Source organism: Mustelus asterias, chromosome 13, assembly GCF_964213995.1.
Source record: "Mustelus asterias chromosome 13, sMusAst1.hap1.1, whole genome shotgun sequence".
Classification (NCBI taxonomy): domain Eukaryota; kingdom Metazoa; phylum Chordata; class Chondrichthyes; order Carcharhiniformes; family Triakidae; genus Mustelus; species Mustelus asterias.
Genome location: NC_135813.1, coordinates 53131118 through 53154000, shown reverse-complemented (window position 1 = coordinate 53154000; position 22883 = coordinate 53131118). Strand labels below are relative to the sequence as shown.

General features: G+C 50.0%; 1 protein-coding gene across 6 annotated transcripts in view; it reads right to left on the bottom strand.

Moving 5' to 3' along the window:
• The window catches only part of specc1la (sperm antigen with calponin homology and coiled-coil domains 1-like a), a 364982-nt gene that overhangs the window by 106507 nt on the left and 235592 nt on the right, over positions 1–22883 (bottom strand). For 4 of the 6 annotated variants that reach the window (XM_078226760.1, XM_078226764.1, XM_078226762.1 and 1 more), the window contains exon 11: positions 6806–6895. In XM_078226760.1, coding sequence (XP_078082886.1) covers positions 6806–6895 — 90 coding nt within the window. The remainder of the gene's footprint in view (positions 1–6805; positions 6896–22883) is intronic. The other 2 variants (XM_078226763.1, XM_078226765.1) reach the window with 1 other exon arrangement.

The following is a 22883-nucleotide window of genomic DNA, read 5'->3' as shown; positions in this document are numbered from 1 at the left end:
GAAGCTGTTACCAACATAGCAAAACAAGGACTGGAATAAATCTTACAGCTTTTGTGAAAAGAATTTTAACCCTACATAAAGTCATTGCCAATTGCATATTTTGACCATGTGCTATTATGACACTCTTCCAGGACAATGGATGAAACATTAATTTCAACACTTTCAGATGAAGAGGGTTCCAGGATGTTTAACCTGTTACTTGACGAAAAGTTTAGCATCCAGGTCTCAATAATGAAAGACATGGGATACTCTAAGGTTATGTCATGGTATTGAAATGATAATGGATAAAACTGATACAGGCATGAGAGTGCCTGTAGGCTCCACGTTCAACATGTCCATTCAATGCAGTACAGCTACCAGTGTCAAAATATAAACTACGCTGTGAAAACGGGAGATTATAAATCACAGCAAGTCATCATGAAACAAGAGACATATTCATGTTCTGGAGGCAGTACAGAGAACATAAAGCTAGTTCCCTGTGACAGGACTCGAAGGCAGTTGGGCTTCCCAGCCACAAAAAAAGAGTCTGGATAATGAGCTTGGATAGTTCGTGGTACGAAAAAGAATCCAATTTTGAATTGCAACCTATGAAAAACAGTGGTCAGGCCTGACATTGGCTGCGTTGTCAGATTGGTGTCCCGGAGTTCAATATCATTATCTTCGCAGTATGGGGAAGTTTCACTTACTCTTATTCTATAAATTACAAATGGTGGAAACCACGCCTAGCCAACCGGACAGAGGGGAAGGGAATTTTCTAGTTGTGGTTTTAGGAGTTGGTTCCCAAGAATCCTGCAATAATTTGTTCTGTCACATAAGCAGCAGGACAAATCGATAATGCTGTTAAAAAACACGTGGGAATCTTGGCTTTATAGAGGCATAGGATTGAAAACCAAGGAAATATGGAAAGCCTTTACAAATCACAGTTTTGACCTGAGCCACAGTATTGTGTCCAATTCTGGGCACCACATTTTAGCAAGGTATCAAAATCTGCATAGGGTGCAGAAGACCTTTGCCAAATACCAAGTCTGAAGGATCTAGAATGCACTGCCTAAAAGGGTGGTTGAAGCAGTTCATTTTCAGAAGGGAATTGGATTAAAATAATTAAAAGAAAAATCTGAAAGATTACGGGGAAGGAGCTAATTCGATTTTCAAGCAGTGGGGATAGATATGATGGGCTAATTGATTAGTCTCCTTTTCACTATATGATTTGATGATGTAGATCAGCATCGAGACTAAAGCATTATATTTCCACATGGTTCCCTGTTTTATTGCAGATCTGATCGGTAAATTGGTCACAATGAAACCAAGTGTGCTATTTACAGATCTAAGCAGCCACTCAAATGCCTCCGTTGCATCAATTATAACCCATCCCATTTTTTCCATCTCACTGAAGATAGAGTTATATATGAGGCTTGTCTATATCCTGCCATGTGTGCTGGGCACTAATAAACCACTTGGCACATGGCTCAGAAAGTCAACTATTTGTTATGATTCAGGGGTGTATCAATCTAGCTGCAAATGGATTGCATACTTTCACAAAGGACAAACACAGCATTAATCACAACACTGAGGGTAGAAAGCAATCTTCATGCCTATTAGCAGTCAAAACCTTTTGCTCAACGGACTGTATATTAAGCATTCAGTACCCCACTGACAGAGGATTTCCATGTCCTGACAAGTGATTACTTTAGTTTTATTGATTACAACTTTTAATCCACAAATCTCATTTCAAGTACAGCTGCAATATTCGTGCTTCTTCCATCTTTACAATTGGTGATGTAATATTGTATTACTCTCATGTGATTGCTATCTTTAAGCTTGCTAAATCAGTAGACACTACAGATTGTATAACATGATAAACAGATACCAATTGTGGAATTTCACACCAGCCTTTGTGAAAACGTGGTTCCTGATATAATTCTGAAGAACCGAGCTCTAATTTACTGGGGCAATGGTGACATAGCGGCTATGTCTGAAGTATCAGGTCACCAGAATTCAAATCCCACCATGGCAGCTAAGGAGTTTAAATTCAGTTCATTAAATAAATTGGTAATTTAAAAAAAAACTTATATCAGTAATGGTGTCCATGAAATTACCAAATTATTGTGAGAACATATCCAGTTCACTAATGCCCTTTAAGGAAGGAAATTTGCCATCCTGACTTGAACTGGCCTGTGTGCGATTCCAGCCCCACGGAAATGTGGTTGACTCTTATGTGTCCTCTGAAATGGCCTAAAAAACCACTCCGTTCTATTCAAGGTGATTCACCACCATCAGTTAGGAATAAGCAATAAATCCACCACATGGATCAAGGTGTCGGCTCACCATCTTCTCAAGGGCAATTAGGAATGCGTAATAAATGCTGGCCTAGCCAGTGATACTCACGTCCTGCAAAAGAATAAAAACCTTGCCAACAAGGTTCAAACCTCATGAGTGAATAATTATTTTTCAAATTATAAATCCTTGTTTCATCATTTTAAACACTTGAATCAACTTTCTATACTCAAGAAACATGTCAATAATTTAACTCGCTAAACCTCAACATCATTCTGGTGAATCTATACTGCTTCCATATCAATATATCCTTCCGAATGTGCGGCGCCCAAAACTGAAGGTATAATCTTCATCCTTTGTGCAACAGCTCCCTTGAAATAAAAGGTTGGTCTCCGTTTTTTTAAACCACCTGGAATACCCAACTCCTAGGCTGGTTAGAAAATAAAGATTGACCATTCCTATTCTCATGAGTTGAGGATTTGACAGATTAAGGACAGACAGTGGAGCAGTTCACTTTGGACAATAGTATCATTGACCAGAGGCTTCAGCTATTTCTGTTAGCCAGTTACCTAATCACCATCTGCAGCATCAAGTAGATACGGTGATTTCTTTGGTGACATGATTGCAGGGCGGCACGGTAGCACAGTGGTTAGCACTGCTGCTTCACAGCTCCAGGGTCCCGGGTTCGGTTCCCGGCTCGGGTCACTGTCTGTGTGGAGTTTGCACATTCTCCTCGTGTCTGCGTGGGTTTCCTCCGGGTGCTCCGGTTTCCTCCCACAGTCCATAGATGTGCAGGTTAGGTTTATTGGCCAGGTTAAAAATTGCCCCTTAGAGTCCTGAGATGCGTAGGTTAGAGGGATTAGTGGGTAAATATGTGGGGGTAGGGCCTGGGTGGGATTGTGGTCGGTGCAGACTCGATGGGCCGAATGGCCTCCTTCTGCACTGTAGGGTTTCTATGATGATGACAGGAATAGAGAAGGGGAGAGGTCAGACCAAAGGATTGAGATATGTCTACTTTAATGCCAGGAGTATAGTGAATAAAAGGGATGAGCTCAGAGCGTGGATCGATGCCTGGAAGTGTGATGTGGTGGCCATTATGGAGACTTGGATGTCTCAGAGACAGGACTGGATACTCCAGGTGCCGGGATTCAGATGTTTCAGGAAGGACAGGGAGGGAGGCAAGAGAGGGGGTGGAGTGGCACTGCTGATCAGGGATAGTGTCACTATCAGCTGTAGAGAAGGTGTATGCTGTGGAGGGATTGTCCACCGAGTCTCTGTGGGTGGAAGTTCAGAGTGGGAAGGGGCCGGTCACTTTGCTGGGAGTTTTCTATAGGCCGCCCAATAGTAACAGGGAGGTGGAGGAGCAGATAGGGAAACAGATCCTGGAGAGATGCAGTAATAGCAGAGTTGTTGTGATGGGAGACTTTAATTTCCCAAACATAGATTGGAATATCCCTAGGGTAAGGGGATTGGATGGGGAAGAGTTCGTTAGGTGTGTTCAGGAGGGTTTCCTGACACAGCATGTGGACAAGCCTACAAGAGGAGAGGCTGTACTTGATCTGGTACTGACCAATGAACCTGGACAGGTGTCAGATCTCTCAGTGGGAGAGCATCTTGGGGATAGTGATCATAACTCTATCTCCTTTATGCTTGCATTGGGAAAAAGAGAGGATCAGGCAGGCTAGGAAGGTGTTTATATGGAGTAAGGGGAAATATGAAGACATTAGACAGCAAATTAGAGGAGTAAATTGGAAGGAGGTATTCTCGGGGAAATGTACTGAAGAGAGGTGGCAGTTTTTCAAGGAATGTCTGTCTAGAGGTCTACAGGACAACGTTCCGAGCAGACAGGGAGGTGTTGGTAGGTTAAAGGAACCGTGGTGCACGAAAGCTGTGCGGGACCTAGTCGAGAAGAAAAGGAAAGCGTACAAAAGGCTCAGAGAGCTTGACGAAGATAGGGATTTAGAAGAGTTTACAGCTTGTAGGAAGGGACTAAAGAAGGAAATTAGGAGAGCCAGAAGGGGTCACGAGAAGGGTAGGATTAAGGAGAACCCTAAGGCGTTCTATAAATGTGAAGAGTAAAAGGATGAGACGTGACGGAATAGGGCCTATAAAAGGTGAAGGCGGGAAAGTCTGTACGGAACCAGTAGAAATGGCAGAGGTGCTCAATGAGCATTTTGCCTCGGTTATCACAGAGAAGGACCTGGGTGGATGTACTGCGGGCGTGCGGTGGACTGAAAGGATTGAGTATGTGGACTTTAAGAGGTTGTGCTGGAATCTTTGAATGGCATCAAGATAGATAAGTCGCCGGGTCCGGATGGGATGTACCCCAGGTTACTATGGGAGGCGAGGGAAGAGATTGCAGAGCCTCTGGCCATGATCTTTGCGTCGTCGATGGAGACGGGAGAGGTGCCGGAGGATTGGAGGATTGCGGATGTGGTTCCTATTTTCAAGAAGGGGAATAGGGATAGCCCAGGTAATTACCGACCGGTGAGTCTAACCTCAGTGGTTGGTAAACTGATGGAGAAGATCCTGAGGGACAGGATATATGAGCATTTAGAGAGGTTTAGTATGCTCAAGAATACTCAGCATGGCTTTGTGAAGGGCAGATCGTGCTTTACGAGCCTGGTGGAGTTCTTCGAAAATGTGACTAAACACATTGATGAAGGGAAGGCGGTAGATGTGATTTATATGGATTTTAGCAAGGCGTTCGATAAGGTCCCCCATGCAAGGCTTTTAGAAAAAGTGAGAGGGCATGGGATCCAAGGGGCTGCTGCCCGGTGGATCCAGAACTGGCTTGCCCAAAGGAGGCAGAGAGTGGGTATAGATGGGTCTTTTTCTAAATGGAGGTCGGTCACCAGTGGTGTGCCCCAGGGATCTGTTCTGGGACCTTTGCTGTTTGTCATTTTCATAAATGACCTGGATGAGGAAGTGGAGGGATGGGTTGGTAAGTTTGTCGACGACACGAAGGTTGGTGGGGTTGTGGATAGTCTGGAGGGATGTCAGAAGTTACAGAGGGACATTGATAGGATGCAAGACTGGGCGGAGAAGTGGCAGATGGACTTCAACCCAGATAAATGCGTCGTGGTCCATTTTGGTAGGTCAAATGGGATGAAGGAGTACAATATAAAGGGAAAGACTCTTAGTACTGTAGAGGATCAGAAGGACCTTGGGGTCCGGGTCCATAGGACTCTGAAATCGGCCCCGCAGGTGGAGGAGGTGGTTAAGAAGGCGTATGGTGTGCTGGCCTTTATCAATCGAGGGATTGAGTTTAGGAGTCCGGGGGTAATGATGCAGCTATATAAGACCCTCATCAGACCCCACTTGGAGTACTGTGCTCAGTTCTGGTCGCCTCACTATAGGAAGGATGTGGAAAAGATTGAAAGGGTGCAGAGGAGATTTACAAGGTTGTTGCCTGGATTGAGTGGCATACCTTATGAGGTTAGGCTGAGGGAGCTTGGTCTTTTCTCCTTGGAGAGATGAAGGATGAGAGGAGACCTAATAGAGGTGTATAAGATGTTGAGAGGCATAGATCGGGTGGACTCTCAGAGGCTTTATCCCAGGGTGGAAGTGTCTGCTCCGAGAGGACACAGGTTTAGGGTGCTGGGGGGTAGGTACAGGGGAGATGTTAGGGGTAAGTTTTTCACACAGAGGGTGGTGGGCGAGTGGAATCGGCTGCCGTTAGTGGTGGTGGAGGCAAACTCAATAGGGTCTTTTAAGAGACTCCTGGATGAGTACATGGAGCGTAATAGGATGGAGGGTTATAGGTAGGTCTCGAAGGAAGGGATGTGTTCGGCACAACTTGTGGGCCGAAGGGCCTGTTTGTGCTGTAGTTTTTCTATGTTTCTATGATTGATGGTGGAAATTCAGAACCAAGACAGTTATTGGGATACCTGAGCCAGGCAGGATCATAGTACTTTAAGAACTGTTGATCGACCAACCAGTTTGATTAATTGAAAGAATCAGCAGAGACAGCATACTAGTGACCTGTGCTATAAACCCTGCAGCTATAGTTGGTTAATGCCAGTTGTACCACTGCACTAATCTGGGAGACCCTAACTCTTGATTTTTTCCAATTGTCTCCCTGCCAACAGGAACCAATCCCGCTATGTAACAAATCAGAATGGGGAAGGAATATCAAACTGAGATGAAATAGGATCCCAATGATGTGAACAGCGTTTTAATGGTTGTACCCGGCTTTTAGATAATCTCAGCACCCTTTAAAAAGCACGTTATCATCCAGTAAACTGATAGGAATCTGTAAATTCCTCGACTGTTGTCTACCATGTTAAGAAATTCAGAATTTCTTCTGATTCTCTTTCATTACATTCATGTGAAGCACCTTGGGACATTTTACTACGTTAAAAGTGCTCCATAATTATAGCTGCATAACTTGAAATTAAACTTTATTCGTCGCTCATGAGGCCCACGCTACATGTCAAAGTGTGAAATGACAGCTGATCTTTCCAGAGGTCTTTAACCTTGTTCATTAACCAAACAAATAAAAAACATTTGAAACTTTGTCTCCACTCACCTGACATGGACTTTGCAGGGTCAATGGTCTGAACTCGCTGTAAGGGAGCTGGAGATCGGTTTGCAGAGGAAGATCTCAGTAAATGATCTGCTGCAAGGTAAACAGAAGAATGCAATGATAAAAGGCACCTCATGCCAAAGGAACACTACTAAACTAAGCTGGAACAAAAGCAACATAACCACTCCAAAATCTTCTTGTTTTTTGTTGTGGTTTCTATGTCATCGATAAATGTGATGAATAGCTAAGGTCCTATCATAGATCCATTTGGACACCACTCGTCACTTTCTTCCAATTTGAGTACAGTAAGCCAACGCCTAAAGTTGTGGTTGGATTCCTGAAAATCATGATTTTAAGTGAAACATAGGCTCCCATAGGAATCTGTGTCAAAACTGGAATTAGTTCCTGCAGGATCTTCCTCATCAGAAAAAAAATTAAAATATTGTACTCTAAGTTGAAATACTTTACAATTCCTACATGGGTAAAATAAATAACTTTTAAAATAAAATGAATTAAAAAATATAAATGAAAAATGCTAACCACTGCACCAGACGGAGGATGAGGGGAGACTTGATAGAGCTGTATAAAATTATGAAAGGCATCGATAGGGTGAACGGTGGGAAGCTTTTTCCCAGGTCGGTGGTGACGTTCACGAGGGGTCATAGGTTCAAGGTGAGGGGGGGGGGGGGAGGTTTAACACGGACATCAGAAGGACGTATTTTACGCAGAGGGTGGTGGGGGCCTGGAATGCGCTGCCAGGCAAGGTGGTGGAGGCGGACACACTGGGAACGTTTAAGACTTATCTAGATAGCCATATGAACGGAGTGGGAATGGAGGGATACAAAAGAATGGTCTAGTTTGGACCAGGGAGCGGCACGGGCTTGGAGGGCCGAGGGCCTGTTCCTGTGCTGTATTGTTCTTTGTTCTTACCCCACCTATTAAGTTGCCCACTGTAATGGTATCTATCTTTCCCAGTAATCTGTGCAATATCCCTCTCTGATAGCTCTCATGCTCATGCCAAGTTAGTTTAAACTCCCCCCCAATATCATTAGCAAATCACTCTACAAGGGACTCCGTTTCAGCTCTATCTAGGTTCAACCTGTGGGGTCTGTACAGGTCCCGTCTCTGCCAGAGACAATCACAATGTCCCAAGAATTTAAAGCCCTCCATCCTGCACCATCTCTTGAGCCTCACATTCATCTGCTTTATCCTCCTATTTTTATGCTAGCTTACACAAGTTACAGGAAGTAATCCGGAGATGATTACTTTTGAGGGTCCCACTTACTAATTTCCTGCCTAGCTCCCCATTTTCTGACTGCAGGACCTCATCCCGCTTTCTGCCCATGCCGTTCATACCAATGTGATCCACGATTGCAGGCTGTTAATCCTCCCCCCTCATGGGGTCTATAATTGCCTGGCTTTTCTCTCTCGCCATGCTTAAATAGTAACATTATTGTCATCACTCTCTAGGGCAACAGACACATGTGAGAACAACTTACATGCACTTTCTTCAACATAGCACTGATGGTTTGGGTTCACTCTACCTACATTGGGGAGGTGGAGTACAGGTAAGGTGATTGAGTTGCCAAACACTTCTACTTTTGTCTGTAACTGTGATCTTGTCCCTTATGATGTTTCCACTTTCATGACCCTCCAATTCCAACCTTAAGTTTGTGAAGAAGCAGCCCAACACAAGTCCCAGGAACTCTTACATTTCTCTTGCATACTCTGCAAAATTGTTTGGCCAGTGACTTTAGGAAAGAGAGGGAATGGGAGGAGGCTGTGCACTTGGCACACAATTTTCCAGCTGAAAGTCTCACTTGTGTGCTGACAATGTTTTCCAATTTCATTTCTGACCTGATGAGCAGGTTGCATTTTTACACCTCATACTTTCCATGAATATGTCTCTCACTGTTGTGGCTTACCACTCTGTAAATGTCGATAGCACTTTCACTACTAGTTACATTCTGAGTTCAAGTCCCACTCCAGGGCTTGAGCACAAAAATCAAAGCTGATACTTCAGTGCAGTACTGAGGGAGTGCTGCACTATCAAAGATGCCGTCCTTTGATGTGTTCAGGCGAATGTAAAAGATCCCACGGCACCGTTTCAAAGAGTAGGCAAGTTCTCCCCAGTGTCCTGGCCAACAGTCATCCCTCATCAAGTTCAGAAAAACAGATTATCTGATCACTCTCCCAATGCTGTTTGTGGGGTTTGCCTGTACACTAATTGGGTGCTGAGTTTCCTACATTGCTACAATGGCACACTTCACTGCGACAAAGCGGTTTGAATGGTTATAAAAAGTGCTGCATAAATGCAAGTCTTCCACTTTACTGCCTTTAATCTCAGCAATGCTCTTTTTAATTGCCAATATGCCAGCTCTAGCAGCTGGTAACAATCACCTTGGAGTCAGAAGACTGTGAATCAACACCATTCCAGAGACACTCGAGGCTGACACTCTAGCACAGTACTGAGGGAGTACTACATTGTTGGAGGTGCTGTCTTCAGGATGAGACATTAAACTAAGGCACTGTTGGCCCTCTAAATGGACACAAAATGGATAGTTTGAAGAGGAGCAGATCAATTATCCAGTATCGTGGTCAGTAGTTATTCCTCAAACACCATTGAAAAAGCAGATTATCTGGTCTTGTCACATGCTGTTTGAGGGATCTTGCTATGCACAAACTGACAGATGTTTCTCTTGCCTTACAACAGCGACTACACTTCAAAAACACTTCACTGGGTGTAAACGGGGAGGTACAGCTTTGTATTAATGGCATGAGGCCTAGGCTAATACTCTGGAGACAAGGGTGTAAATCCCAACATGGAGGCTGGTGGAATTTAACTTCAACTAACAAATCTGGCATTGAAAAAATCAGCTAGTCTCAGTTATAGTGACCATTAAATCATAGCAACATAGAAAACATAGAAACTAGAAGCAGGAGGAGGAGGTTTCAGCCCTTCAACCCTGCTCCACCATTCATTTTGGTCATGGCTGATCATCGAATTCAATATTGTGATCTCCCCTTCCTCCACATATCCCTTGATCTCTTTAGGCTCAAGAGCTAAATCATTGCCGATCCTGTCATAAAAACCCATCTGGTTCACTAATGTCTGCCATTATCTGCCATCTTTACCTAGCCTGGCCTACATGTGACTCCAGACCCACAGCAATGCCCTCTTAAATGGCCCAGCAAGCCACTCAATTGTATCAAGCTGCTATGGTGCTTAAAAGGAATGAAACTGGATGCACCATCCAGCATTGACCCAAGTAGTAGAAACAGCACAACTAACTCAGGCCTGTCGACCCTGCATAAGCCTCCTTACCAAGTTCTCAGGTCATGTGCCAAAATTGCATGACTGTCCAAAGTCTAGTTGAACAATAGCCTTACACATGGAATTATACCTCACACTGTCCTAGATACCATCATCACCATCCCTGACATACCCACCAGAGGTGGAAACAGTGGTATATATAGGGGAAGGAGTCACCCTGGAAATCCTCAACATTTGACTCAGGTCAAATATGGGAAAGGAAACCTCCTGCAGATTACCACCCTCAGCTAATGAATCAGTACTCCTCCATGTTGAACGCTATTTGGAGGAAGCATTGAGGACGGTAAGGATTGAACCATAGAAATGATAGACCACGAAAAGGGGCCATGTGGCCCATCTTGACCATGCCGACCCAAATCGGGCGGCACGGTAGCACAGTGGTTAGCACTGCTGCTTCACAGCTCCAGGGACCTGGGTTCGATTCCCGGCTTGGGTCACTGTCTGTGTGGAGTTTGCACATTCTCCTCGTGTCTGCGTGGGTTTCCTCCGGGTGCTCCGGTTTCCTCCCACAGTCCAAAGATGTGCGAGTTAGGTTGATTGGCCATGCTAAAATTGCCCCTTAGTGTCCTGGGATGCGTAGATTAGAGGGATTAGCGGGTAAATATGTAGGGATATAGGGGTAGGGCCTAGATGGGATTGTGGTCGGTGCAGACTCGATGGGCCGAATGGCCTCTTTCTGTACTGTAGGGTTTCTATGATTCTATGATTCTATGAAATGTATTCTGTACTCCAGGTGGGGGTCTTCAATGTCCATCACCTAGAGTGGCTCAGTTGCGCCATTACTCAGTGAGCTAGCATAGTCCTAAAGGACATAGCTACGAGACTGGGTCTGCAGCAGGTGATAAGAGAACAAAAAGAGGGAAAAATCCACAACTTGGTGCTCACCAATCTACCTGCCGCAGATGCAGCTGTCCATGGCAGCATTGGTAGGAGTGACCAGTGGCATGGTCCTTATGGAGGTGAAGTACTGTCTTTAGTGAATTAAATCTGCTGTCCTTACTTAGTCTGGCCTCTCTGTGACTCACAGCAATGTGGTTGACTTTTAAACACTCTCTGAAATGGCTGAACACACCGCTCAGCTTAAGTGCAATTAGGGATGAGTAACAAATGAGTAAGAAATGCTGGCCTGGTCAGTGATGCCCACATCTCATGACATCTCTCAAGTTCCACAACATTGCAGATGTCAGTCTTCAGCCAACTCTATTCACTTGTATCAAGATGTGGCTGAAGGCATTAGACATTGCAAAGGCATATTATGTTCCAATACAGATATCTCAGCCTATGCATGGAGGCAGAATTCTTTTTTGCAATTCTCAGCATGCCAGAGCTGAGGTTAAATATCTCCCACGTTCCTCTGCTCAAGGCCATTATCCAATAATATCGCTGCTATATGGATACTTTTTGATTTGATTGGATTTATTGTCACATGTATTAGTATACAGTGAAAAGCATTGTTTCTTGTGCACTATGCAGACAGAGCATACCATTCATAGAGAAGGAAAAGAGAGGGTGCAGAGTGTAGTGTTACAGTCATAGCTAGGGTGTAGAGAAAGATCAACTGAATGCGAGGTAGGTCCATTGAAAAGTCTGATGGCAACAGATAAGAAGCTGTTCTTGAGTCGGTTGGTACATGTCCTCAGACTTTTGTATCTTTTTCCCGATGGAAGAAGATAGAAAAGAGAATGTTCGGGGTGGGATCCTTAATTATGCTGGCTGCTTTGCCGAGGCAGTGGAAGTGTAGACAGAGTCTGCGGGGGGGGGAGAGGGTCTACAGAGTCTGCGGGGGGGGAGAGGGTCTACAGAGTCTGCGGGGGGGGAGAGGGTCTACAGAGTCTGCGGGGGGGGAGAGGGTCTACAGAGTCTGCGGGGGGGGAGAGGGTCTACAGAGTCTGCGGGGGGGGAGAGGGTCTACAGAGTCTGCGGGGGGGGAGAGGGTCTACAGAGTCTGCGGGGGGGGAGAGGGTCTACAGAGTCTGCGGGGGGGGAGAGGGTCTACAGAGTCTGCGGGGGGGGGAGAGGGTCTACAGAGTCTGCGGGGGGGGAGAGGGTCTACAGAGTCCGCGGGAGGGGAGAGGGTCTACAGAGTCCGCGGGAGGGGAGAGGGTCTACAGAGTCTACGGGGGGGGAAGTGGAGACAGAGTCTACAGAAGGTAGACAGAGTCCTGGGGGGAGCGTCCTCATTGTTCAACCGGAGCAAGGAGGAGAGGGGCGATTGGTGTTTAAAGTAAAAAGGGTAAGGGAATCACTGTATTTACTTACTTTTTCGCGGGGTTTCTTTTTTCAGAGTGTAAGGGAAAAATGGAAGTAGGTTGGGCGTGGGGTGACCTGGGAAGGGATTGTGTAGTTTTTTTTCCAATAAGTGCGCAGGAGGTTTAAAAGCAGGCCGCACTATCCAGCGGGCAGCGTTGTAGCGGGCAGCGGAGTGAGCAGGGAGCAGAGTGAGAGCTGAAGGGCTTTGGCTCAACGGGCTTCGGCGTAAACAGGCAGAGGCAGGGTAGGTTCTGTTCTTCGTTCTTCCAGTAATTAAAAGAAAGGGGTAATTATGAGTGGGAAGCCAGTTTGTTGCTGTCGGTGTCAGATGTGGGAGTTCATGGAGTCGCCTAGCCTCCCGGAAGTCCATATCTGCACCAGGTGCGTCGAACTGCAGCTCCTGAGAGACCGCGTTAGTGAACTGGAGCTGCGGCTCGATGACCTTAGTCTAGTCAGGGAAAATGAGAAGTTATTAGAGCGAAGTTACAGGCAGGTCGTCACACCAGGGCCACGGGAGGAAGGCACGTGGGTCACGGTTAGGAAGGATAAAGGTCACGTACCAAAGAGTGCCCTGGTGGTTGTCCCCCTTAACAGTAAGGGATGGGTGATAGACAGGAGAGAGGATGGGAGAGAGAGCAGTCAGTGATGGGATCCCCTGTGGTTGTCCCCCTCCAAAATAAGTGTACCATTTTGGGTACTGTGGGGGGGGATGACCCTCCAGGGGTAAGCCACGGTGACCGGGTCACTGGCACGGAGTTGGGCTCTGTGGCGCGGAAGGGAAAGAGGGGGACTATGTGAGCAATAGTAGTGGGGGATGCAACAGTTAGAGGCACAGAGAGGCGGTTCTGTGGGCGCGAACGAGACTCCAGGATGGTAGTCTGCCTCCCTGGTGCCGGGGTCCTGGATGTCTCTGAGCGGGTAGGAAGCATCCTAAAAGGGGCGGGTAACCAGACAGACGTCATTGTCCACATTGGTGCAAATGACGTAGGCAGAAAGAGCAGGGAGATCCTGAGAGAGCAATTCAGGGAGTTGGGTAGTAGGCTGAAAAGCAGGGCCTCTAGGGTAGCGATCTCTGGACTACTCCCAGTGCCACAAGCTAGTGAGGCTAGGAACAGGGAGACTGCACAGCTGAACGCATGGCTAAAGGACTGGTGCAGGAGGGAGGGTTTCAAATTCGTGGATCACTGGGAAGTCTTCAAGAGAGGATGGCACCTGTACAAGAAGGACGGGTTACACCTAAACTGGAGGGGCACGAATATCCTAGCTGGGAGTTTTGCTACTGCGGTTCGGGTGGGTTTAAACTAATGTGGCAGGGGGGTGGGGATCAGAACAATAGGTCAATAAGCATAGAGGCTGGGGACGAGGCTGGGGCCAAGACAAGGTTATCTAAGAGGAAGAGCATTCTGGGGGAGGATGACCTCAGTGGGCCTGGAGGTCTGGAGTGCATCTGCTTCAATGCAAGGAGCATCATGCGCAAGACAGATGAGCTTAGAGCCTTAATGCTTGCGCGGAACTTGAATGTGGTTGCAGTGACGGAGACTTGGTTAAAAGGACAGGACTGGCAGCTGAATATTCCGGGGTATAAGTGTTTGAGGCGAGACCGAGGAGGGGCTAGGAGAGGTGGAGGAGCAGCAATGCTGGTTAGGGAGCATATTACAGCGGTACAGAGGGTGGACAATTTGGAAGGGTCAGGTAACGGGTCACTGTGGGTGGAGCTCAGAAACAGGAAGGGCGCAGTCACTATGCTGGGGGTATACTACAGGCCTCCCAACAGCCCACAGGAAGTTGAGGAACGGATATGCAAGGAGATTCTGGACAGTTGCAGAAAAAATAGGGTTGTTGTCGTGGGAGACTTTGATTTCCCTCACATAGACTGGAAATCGCTTAGGGCTGGGGGCCTGGACGGGGAAGGATCTATAAAATGCGTACAGGAAGGTTCTTTGGAACAATATGTTGACAGTCCAACTAGAGAGGGGGCTATACTGGTACTGGGGAATGAGCCCGGTCAGGTCATCAAAGTTTCAGTGGGGGAACATGTGGTAAATAGTGACCACAATTCTGTAAACTTTAGGATAGTAATGGAAAAAGATGAGTGTTGTCCTCTGGGTAAGCTGCTGAATTGGGGGAAGGCTAACTCCAGCCGGATTAGGCAGCTTTTGGTGGCTGTTGATTGGGAGAGGCTGTTAGAGGGTAAATCCACATCTGGCATGTGGGAGTCTTTTAAGGAGCAGTTGATAGGACTGCAGGACAGGCATGTGCCTGTAAAGAGGAAGGATAGGAAAGGTAGGATTCGAGAGGCGTGGATAACCAGTGAAATTGTGGGTCTAATCAAAAAGAAAAAAGAGGCATACATGAGGTCCAGGCAGCAAAAAACAGATGGAGCACTGGAGGAATACAGAGAAAGTAGAAAAGAACTCAAACAGTGAGTTAGAAGGGCAAAAAGGGGTCACGAAATGTCCTTGGCAGACAGGATTAAGGAGAATCCTAAGGCATTTTATACATACATTAGGAATAAGAGGGTTGTTAGGGAAAGAATCGGACCTCTCAGGGACAAAGGAGGGGAATTATGCTTAGAACCAAAGGAAGTAGGAGCGTTCCTAAACGAATACTTTGCATCAGTATTCACAAAGGAGAGGGACATGTTGACTGGTAGTGTCTCAGAGAGATGTGTTGACCATGTGTTGACCCGTAAGAAAAAATCTCAATTACAAGGGAGGAAGTGTTCGGTTTTTTAGGAAACATTAAGACAGACAAATCCCCAGGGCCGGATGGCATCTATCCTAGACTCCTCAGGGAGGCAAGAGATGAAATTGCTGGGCCTCTAACAGAAATCTTTGTCTCTTCACTGGACACAGGTGAGGTCATGATGTGGAAATGCCGGCGTGGGACTGGGGTAAACACAGTTAGGAGTCCAACAACACCAGGTTAAAGTCCAACAGGTTTATTTGGTAGCAAACGCCACGAGCTTTCGGAGCGCTGCTCTTTCGTCAGATTTCCACTCCATCTGACGAAGGAGCAGCACTCCGAAAGCTAGTGGCGTTTGCTACCAAATAAACCTGTTGGACTTTAACCTGGTGTTGTTAGACTCCTTACAGGTGAGGTCCCAGAGGATTGGAAGATTGCAAATGTAGTCCCGTTATTTAAGAAGGGTAATTATAGGCCGGTGAGCTTGACGTCCGTGGTAGGGAAATTGTTGGAGAAGATTCTTAAGAGATAGGATATATGCGCATATGGAACTGAATAATCTCATTAGCGATAGACAGCATGGTTTTGTACGAGGGAGGTCATGCCTCACAAATTTGGTTGAGTTTTTTGAGGTGATGACAAAAACGATTGACGAGGGAAGGGCCGTGGATGTCGTCTATATGGATTTTAGTAAAGCGTTTGACAAGGTCCCTCATGGCAGGCTGGTGCAAACGGTTAAATCTCACGGGATAAAAGGTGAGCTAGCTAGATGGGTGAAGAACTGGCTTAGCCATAGAAGACAGAGGGTAACAGTGGAGGGGTCTTTTTCCGGTTGGAGGTCTGTGACTCGTGGAGTTCCGCAAGGCTCTGTACTGGGACCTCTGCTGTTTGTGACATATATATATAAATGATTTGGAGGAAGATGTAGCTGGCGTGATCAGTAAGTTTGCGCACGACACAAAGATTGCTGGAGTTGCGGATAGTGATGAACATTGTCAGAGAATACAGCAGGATATAGATAGGCTGGAACATTGGGCGGAGAAATGGCAGATGGAACTTAATCCAGATAAATGCGAAGTGATGCATTTCGGTAGATCTAATGTAAGGGGGAGCTATACAATAAATGGCAGAACCATCAGGAGTGTAGACACACAGAGGGACCTGGGTGTACAAGTCCACAGATCCTTAAAGGTGGCAGCACAGGTGGAGAGGGTGGTCAAGAAGGTATATGGCATGCTTGCCTTTATTGGACGGGGCACAGAACATAAAAGTTGGCATATGATGTTGTGACTGTATAGAATGTTGGTTAGGCCACATTTGGAATACTGCGTCCAGTTCTGGTCGCCACACTACCAGAAGGACGTGGAGGCTTTGGAGAGAGTACATAAAAGGTTTACCAGGATGTTGCCTGGTATGGAGGATCTTAGCTATGAAGAGAGATTGGGTAAACTGGGGATGTTCTCCCTGGAAAGACGGAGGATGAGGGGGCGACCTAATAGAGGTGTATAAAATTATGAAGGGCATAGATAGGGTGAACAGTGGGAAGCTTTTTCCCAGGTCGGAGGTGACGAACACAAGGGATCACGGGTTCAAGGTGAGGGGGGGCAAGGTTCAACACAGATGTCAGGGGGACGTATTTTACACAGAGGGTGGTGGGGGCCTGGAATGCACTGCCAAGCAAGGTGATTGAGGCGGATACGCTGGGATCGTTTAAGACTTATCTAGATAGCCACATGAAAAGACTGGGAATAGAGGGATACAAACGAATGGTCTAGTTGGACACATGAGCAGCGCAGGCTTGGAGGGCCGAAGGGCCTGTTCCTGTGCTGTATTGTTCTTTGTGTCAATGGATGGGAGACTGGTTTGCGTGATAGATTTGGCTACATTCACGACCTTTTGTAGTTTCTTGCAGTCTTGGGCAGAGCCATGCCAAGCTGTGATACAAGAAGAAAGAATGCTTTCTCTGGTGCATCTTTAAAAGTTGGTGAAAGTCGTGGCTGACATGCCAAATTTTCTTCATCTTCTGATAAAATAGAGGCATTGGTGGGTTTTCTTAACTATAGTGTTGGCATGGGGGGACCAGGACAGGTTGTTGGATTGTTATAATCGTTATGACCTGTAGTCATGGCTTGTTAACTTTCACAGCTCCAATGGCTAAATTAGCAGCACGATAAAGGCTCACTAATCATTGCAAGGTTTCTGTTTTCTTTACGATGTGGACAATACATAACACATACAAATATGCAGTTCTTTCTTTACTGATGAGTTTTGAATTACCAGGCAAGTTTGAGAGAGCTCTTGTTGAGTACACTAATGTTCAGCATCAACAGAACAGCAGACCACATCTAAGACTCTTTCCATCGATGAAATTTCAGCCAGGCCATTTAGGATAATACCTTCAAATATGGCAGCACCTTTGTTAAAAACATTTTGGCAGATTCCCGTGCAGGTTCTTACGTCAGATCAGCGTCAGCAAGGAAGTTTGCCAAATTTTGTGGTTGTGTGGGTCGGGATTCATCCATTCATGGGGTGCAAAGTCCAGTTGGCATATTTAAATGGCGTCCACTCACACATTCACTCTCTGAAGAACAGGTTTCTGGGGAACCAGTTGGAAATGGTAGCCAGATGATCTAAATCATCTACCTTAAACTTCAGCAGTACCTCACCTTTTAACAAAGGTGCTGCCATATTTGAAGGTATTATCCTAAATGGCCTGGCTGAAATTTCATCGATGTTTCAGGCGTGATAGAGGCAGAGGGATAAAAGGTGGGGGGGTGGCATTGTTGGTCAGGGAAAATGTTACAGCGGTACTCAGGCAGGATAGATTAGGGAGCTTGTCTGCAGAGGCCCTATGGGTGGAGCTGAGAAACAGGAAAGGTATGACCACATTAATGGGCTGGTATTATAGACCACCCAATAGTCAGCGAGAATTGGAGGAGCAAATCAGCAGAGAGATAGCTGACAACTGCAAGAAACACAAAGTTGTGATAGTAGGGGATTCTAATTTTCCACATATAGATTGGGACTCGCATACTGTTCAAGGTTTAGATGGTAGAGTTTGTAAAATGTGTTCAGGAGAATTTTCTACATCAGTCTAAGGAGGTGCCAACGAGAGAGGATGCTATATTGGATCTCCTATTGGGAAATGAGTTAGGGCAGGTGATGGATGTGAGTGTGAGGGAACACTTTGGATCCAGTGATCATAATGCCATTAGTTTCAACCTGATCATGGATAAGGATAGATCTGGTCCTTGGGTTGAAGTTCTGAACTGGAAAAAGGCCAAATTTGATGAAATGAGAAGGGATCTGGGAAGTGTGGATTGGCACAGGCTGTTCTCTGGTAAGGATGTAAATGGAAAGTGGGAGGCCTTCAAAGGAGAAATTTTGAGAGTGCAGAGTTTGTATGTTCCTGTCAGGATTAAAGGCAAAGTAAATAGGAATAAGGAACCTTGGTTCTCGAGGGAGATTGTAACACTGATTAAGAGGAAGAGAGAGTTGTATGAAATGTACTTTCTCCCTTGCACGCTCCCCTCTCCCTCGCACGCTCCCCTCCCCCTCCCACGCTCCCCTCCCCCTCCCACGCTCCACTCCCCCTCCCACGCTCCCCTCCCCCTCCCACGCTCCACTCCCCCTCCCTCGCTCCCCTCCCACTCCCACGCTCCCCTCCCACTCCCACGCTCCCCGCCCCCTCCCACGCTCCCCGCCCCCTCCCACGCTCCCCGCCCCCTCCCAGGCTCCCCTCCCCCTCTCCCCTCCCCCTCCCACGCTCCCCCTCCCACGCTCCCCTCCCACGCTCCCCTCCCCCTCCCACCCCCCTCCCACGCTCCCCTCCCACGCTCCCCTCCCCCTCCCCGCTCCCCTCCCACGCTCCCCTCCCCCTCTCCCCCTCCCCCTCCCACGTTCCCCTCCCCCGCTCCCCTCCCCCTCCCAAGCTCCCCTCTCCCTAACACGCTCCCCTCCCCCCCGCTATCTCCCACGCTCCCCTCCCCCTCCCACGCTCCCCTCCCACGCTCCCCTCCCCCTCTCCCCTCCCCCTCCCACGCTCCCCTCCCCCTCTCACGCTCCCCTCCCCCTCTCCCTCCCACGCTCCCCTCTCCCTCTCCCGCTCCCCTCTCCCTCTCCCGCTCCCCTCTCCCTCCCACGCTCCCCTCCCCCTCCCACGCTCCCCTCCCCCTCCCACGCTCCCCTCCCCCTCTCCCTCCCACGCTCCCCTCCCCCTCTCCCTCCCACGCTCCCCTCCCCCTCCCACGCTCCCCTCCCCCTCCCACGCTCCCCTCCCCCTCTCCCTCCCACGCTCCCCTCCCCCTCTCCCTCCCACGCTCCCCTCCCCCTCTCCCTCCCACGCTCCCCTCCCCCTCTCCCTCCCACGCTCCCCTCCCCCTCTCCCTCCCCCTCTCCCTCCCACGCTCCCCTCCCCCTCTCCCTCCCACGCTCCCCTCCCCCTCTCCCTCCCACGCTCCCCTCCCCCTCTCCCTCCCACGCTCCCCTCCCCCTCTCCCTCCCACGCTCCCCTCCCCCTCCCACGCTCCCCTCCCCCTCCCACGCTCCCTTCCCCCTCCCACGCTCCCTTCCCCCTCCCCTCCCTCACGCGCCCCTCCCCTCTCTCGCACACGCGCCCCTCCCCTCCTTCGCACACGCGTCCCTCCCCTCCCCCGCACTCGCGCCCCTCCCTCGCACACGCGCCCCTCCCCTCCCTCGCACACGCGCCCCTCCCCTCCCTCGCACACGCGCCCCTCCCCTCCCCCTCACACACGCGCCCCTCCCCTCCCTCGCACACACACGTCCCTCCCCTCCCTCGCACCCCAACCCTCCCTCGCACACGCCCCTCCCCTCCCTCTCAACCACACGCCCCTCCCCCTCCCACACACGCCCCTCCCCTCGCCCTCCCAACACGCCCCTCCCCTCCCCCTCCCACACACGCCCCTCCCCTCCCCTCACACCCGCCCCTCCCCTCCCCCTCACACCCGCCCCTCCCCTCCCCCTCACACCCGCCCCTCCCCTCCCCCTCACACCCGCCCCTCCCCTCCCCCTCACACACACGCCCCTCCCCTCCCCCTCACACACCCGCACCTCACCTCCCCTCACACACCCGCCCCTCCCCTCCCCCTCACACACGTGCCCCTCCCCCTCACACACGCGCCCCTCCCCCTCACACACGCGCCCCTCCCTCTCTCTCAGACGCGCCCCTCCCTCTCTCTCACACACGCCCCTCCCCCTCACACACACGCCCCTCCCCCTCACACACACGCCCCTCCCCCTCACACACACGCCCCTCCCCCTCACACACACGCCCCTCCCCCTCACACACACGCCCCTCCCCCTCACACACACACCCCTCCCCTCCCCCTCACACACACGCCCCTCCCCTCCCTCTCACACACACGCCCCTCCCCTCCCCCTCACACACACGCCCCTCCCCTCCCCCTCACACACACGCCCCTCCCCTCCCCCTCACACACACGCCCCTCCCCTCCCCCTCACACACACGCCCCTCCCCCTCACACACACGCCCCTCCCCTCCCCCTCACACACACGCCCCTCCCCTCCCCCTCACACACACGCCCCTCCCCTCCCCCTCACACACACGCCCCTCCCCTCCCCCTCACACACAGGCCCCTCCCCTCCCCCTCACACACAGGCCCTTCCCCTCCCCCTCACACACACGCCCCTCCCCCTCACACACACGCCCCTCCCCCTCACACACACACCCCTCCCCTCCCCCTCACACACCGCCCCTCCCCTCCCCCTCACACACACGCCCCTCCCCTCCCCCTCACACACACGCCCCTCCCCTCCCCCTCACACACACGCCCCTCCCCTCCCCCTCACACACACGCCCCTCCCCTCCCCTCCCCCTCACACACACGCCCCTCCCCTCCCCCTCACACACACGCCCCTCCCCTCCCCCTCACACACACGCCCCTCCCCTCCCCCTCACACACACGCCCCTCCCCTCCCCCTCACACACACGCCCCTCCCCTCCCCCTCACACACAGGCCCTTCCCCTCCCCCTCACACACACGCCCCTCCCCTCCCCCTCACACACAGGCCCCTCCCCCTCACACACAGGCCCCTCCCCTCCCCCTCACACACACGCCCCTCCCCTCCCCCTCACACACACGCCCTTCCCCTCCCCCTCACACACACGCCCCTCCCCTCCCCCTCACACACTCGCCCCTCCCCTCCCCCTCACACACACGCCCCGCCCCTCCCCCTCACACACACGCCCCGCCCCTCCCCCTCACACACACGCCCCGCCCCTCCCCCTCACACACACGCCCCGCCCCTCCCCCTCACACACACGCCCCTCCCCTCCCCCTCACACACACGCCCCTCCCCTCCCCCTCACACACACGCCCCTCCCCTCCCCCTCACACACACGCCCCTCCCCTCCCCCTCACACACACGCCCCTCCCCTCCCCCTCACACACACGCCCCTCCCCCTCACACCCCTCCTCTCCCTCTCACACACACACGCCCCTCCCATCCCTCTCATTTACACTCCCCTCCCCTCCCCCTCACCCACCCCTCCCCTCACCCACCCCTCCCCCTCACACACCCCTCCCCCTCACACACCCCCCCACACACACACCTCTCCCCCACACACACACCTCTCCCCCACACACACACCTCTCCCCCACACACACACACACTCCCTCTCACACACACACACACACACACACACACACACACACTCCCTCTCACACACACACTCCCTCTCACACACACACTCCCTCTCACACACACACTCCCTCTCACACACACACTCCATCTCACACACACACACACACTCCCTCTCACACACACACACACACTCCCTCTCACACACACACTCCCTCTCACACACACACACACACACTCCCTCTCACACACACACACACACACTCCCTCTCACACACACACACACACACTCCCTCTCACACACACACACACACACTCCCTCTCACACACACACACACTCCCTCACACACACACACACTCCCTCTCACACACACACTCCCTCTCTCACACACACACACTCCCTCTCACACACACACACACACTCCCTCTCACACACACACACACTCCCTCTCACACACACACACACTCCCTCTCACACACACACACCCTCTCACACACACACACACCCTCTCACACACACACACACCCTCTCACACACACACAGTCCCCTCCCTCTCATACACACACCCAGAGAACCATAGAAAATTACAGCTCAGAAACAGGCCTTTTGGCCCTTCTTGTCTGTGCCGAACCATTTTTTGCCTAGTCCCACTGACCTGCACTTGGACCATATCCCTCCACACCCCTCTCATCCATGAACCCGTCCAAGTTTTCCTTAAATGTTAAAAGTGACCCCGTACTTACCACTTTATCCGGCAGCTCATTCCACACTCCGACCACTCTCTGCGTGAAGAAGCCCCCCCTAATATTCCCTTTAAACTTTTCTCCTTTCACCCTTAACCCATGCCCTCTGGTTTTTTTCTCCCCTAGCCTCAGCGGAAAAAGCCTGCTTGCATTCACTCTATCTATACCCATCAAAATCTTATACACCTCTATCAAATCTCCCCTCAATCTTCTACGCTTCAGGGAATAAAGTCCCAACCTATTCAATCTCTCTTTGTAACTCAGCTTCTCAAGTCCCGGCAACATCCTTGTGAACCTTCTCTGCACTCTTTCAACCTTATTTACATCCTTCTTGGAACTAGGTGACCAAAACTGTACACAATACTCCAAACTCGGCCTCACCAATGCCTTATATAACCTTACCATAACACTCCAACTTTTATACTCAATACTCCGATTTATAAAGGC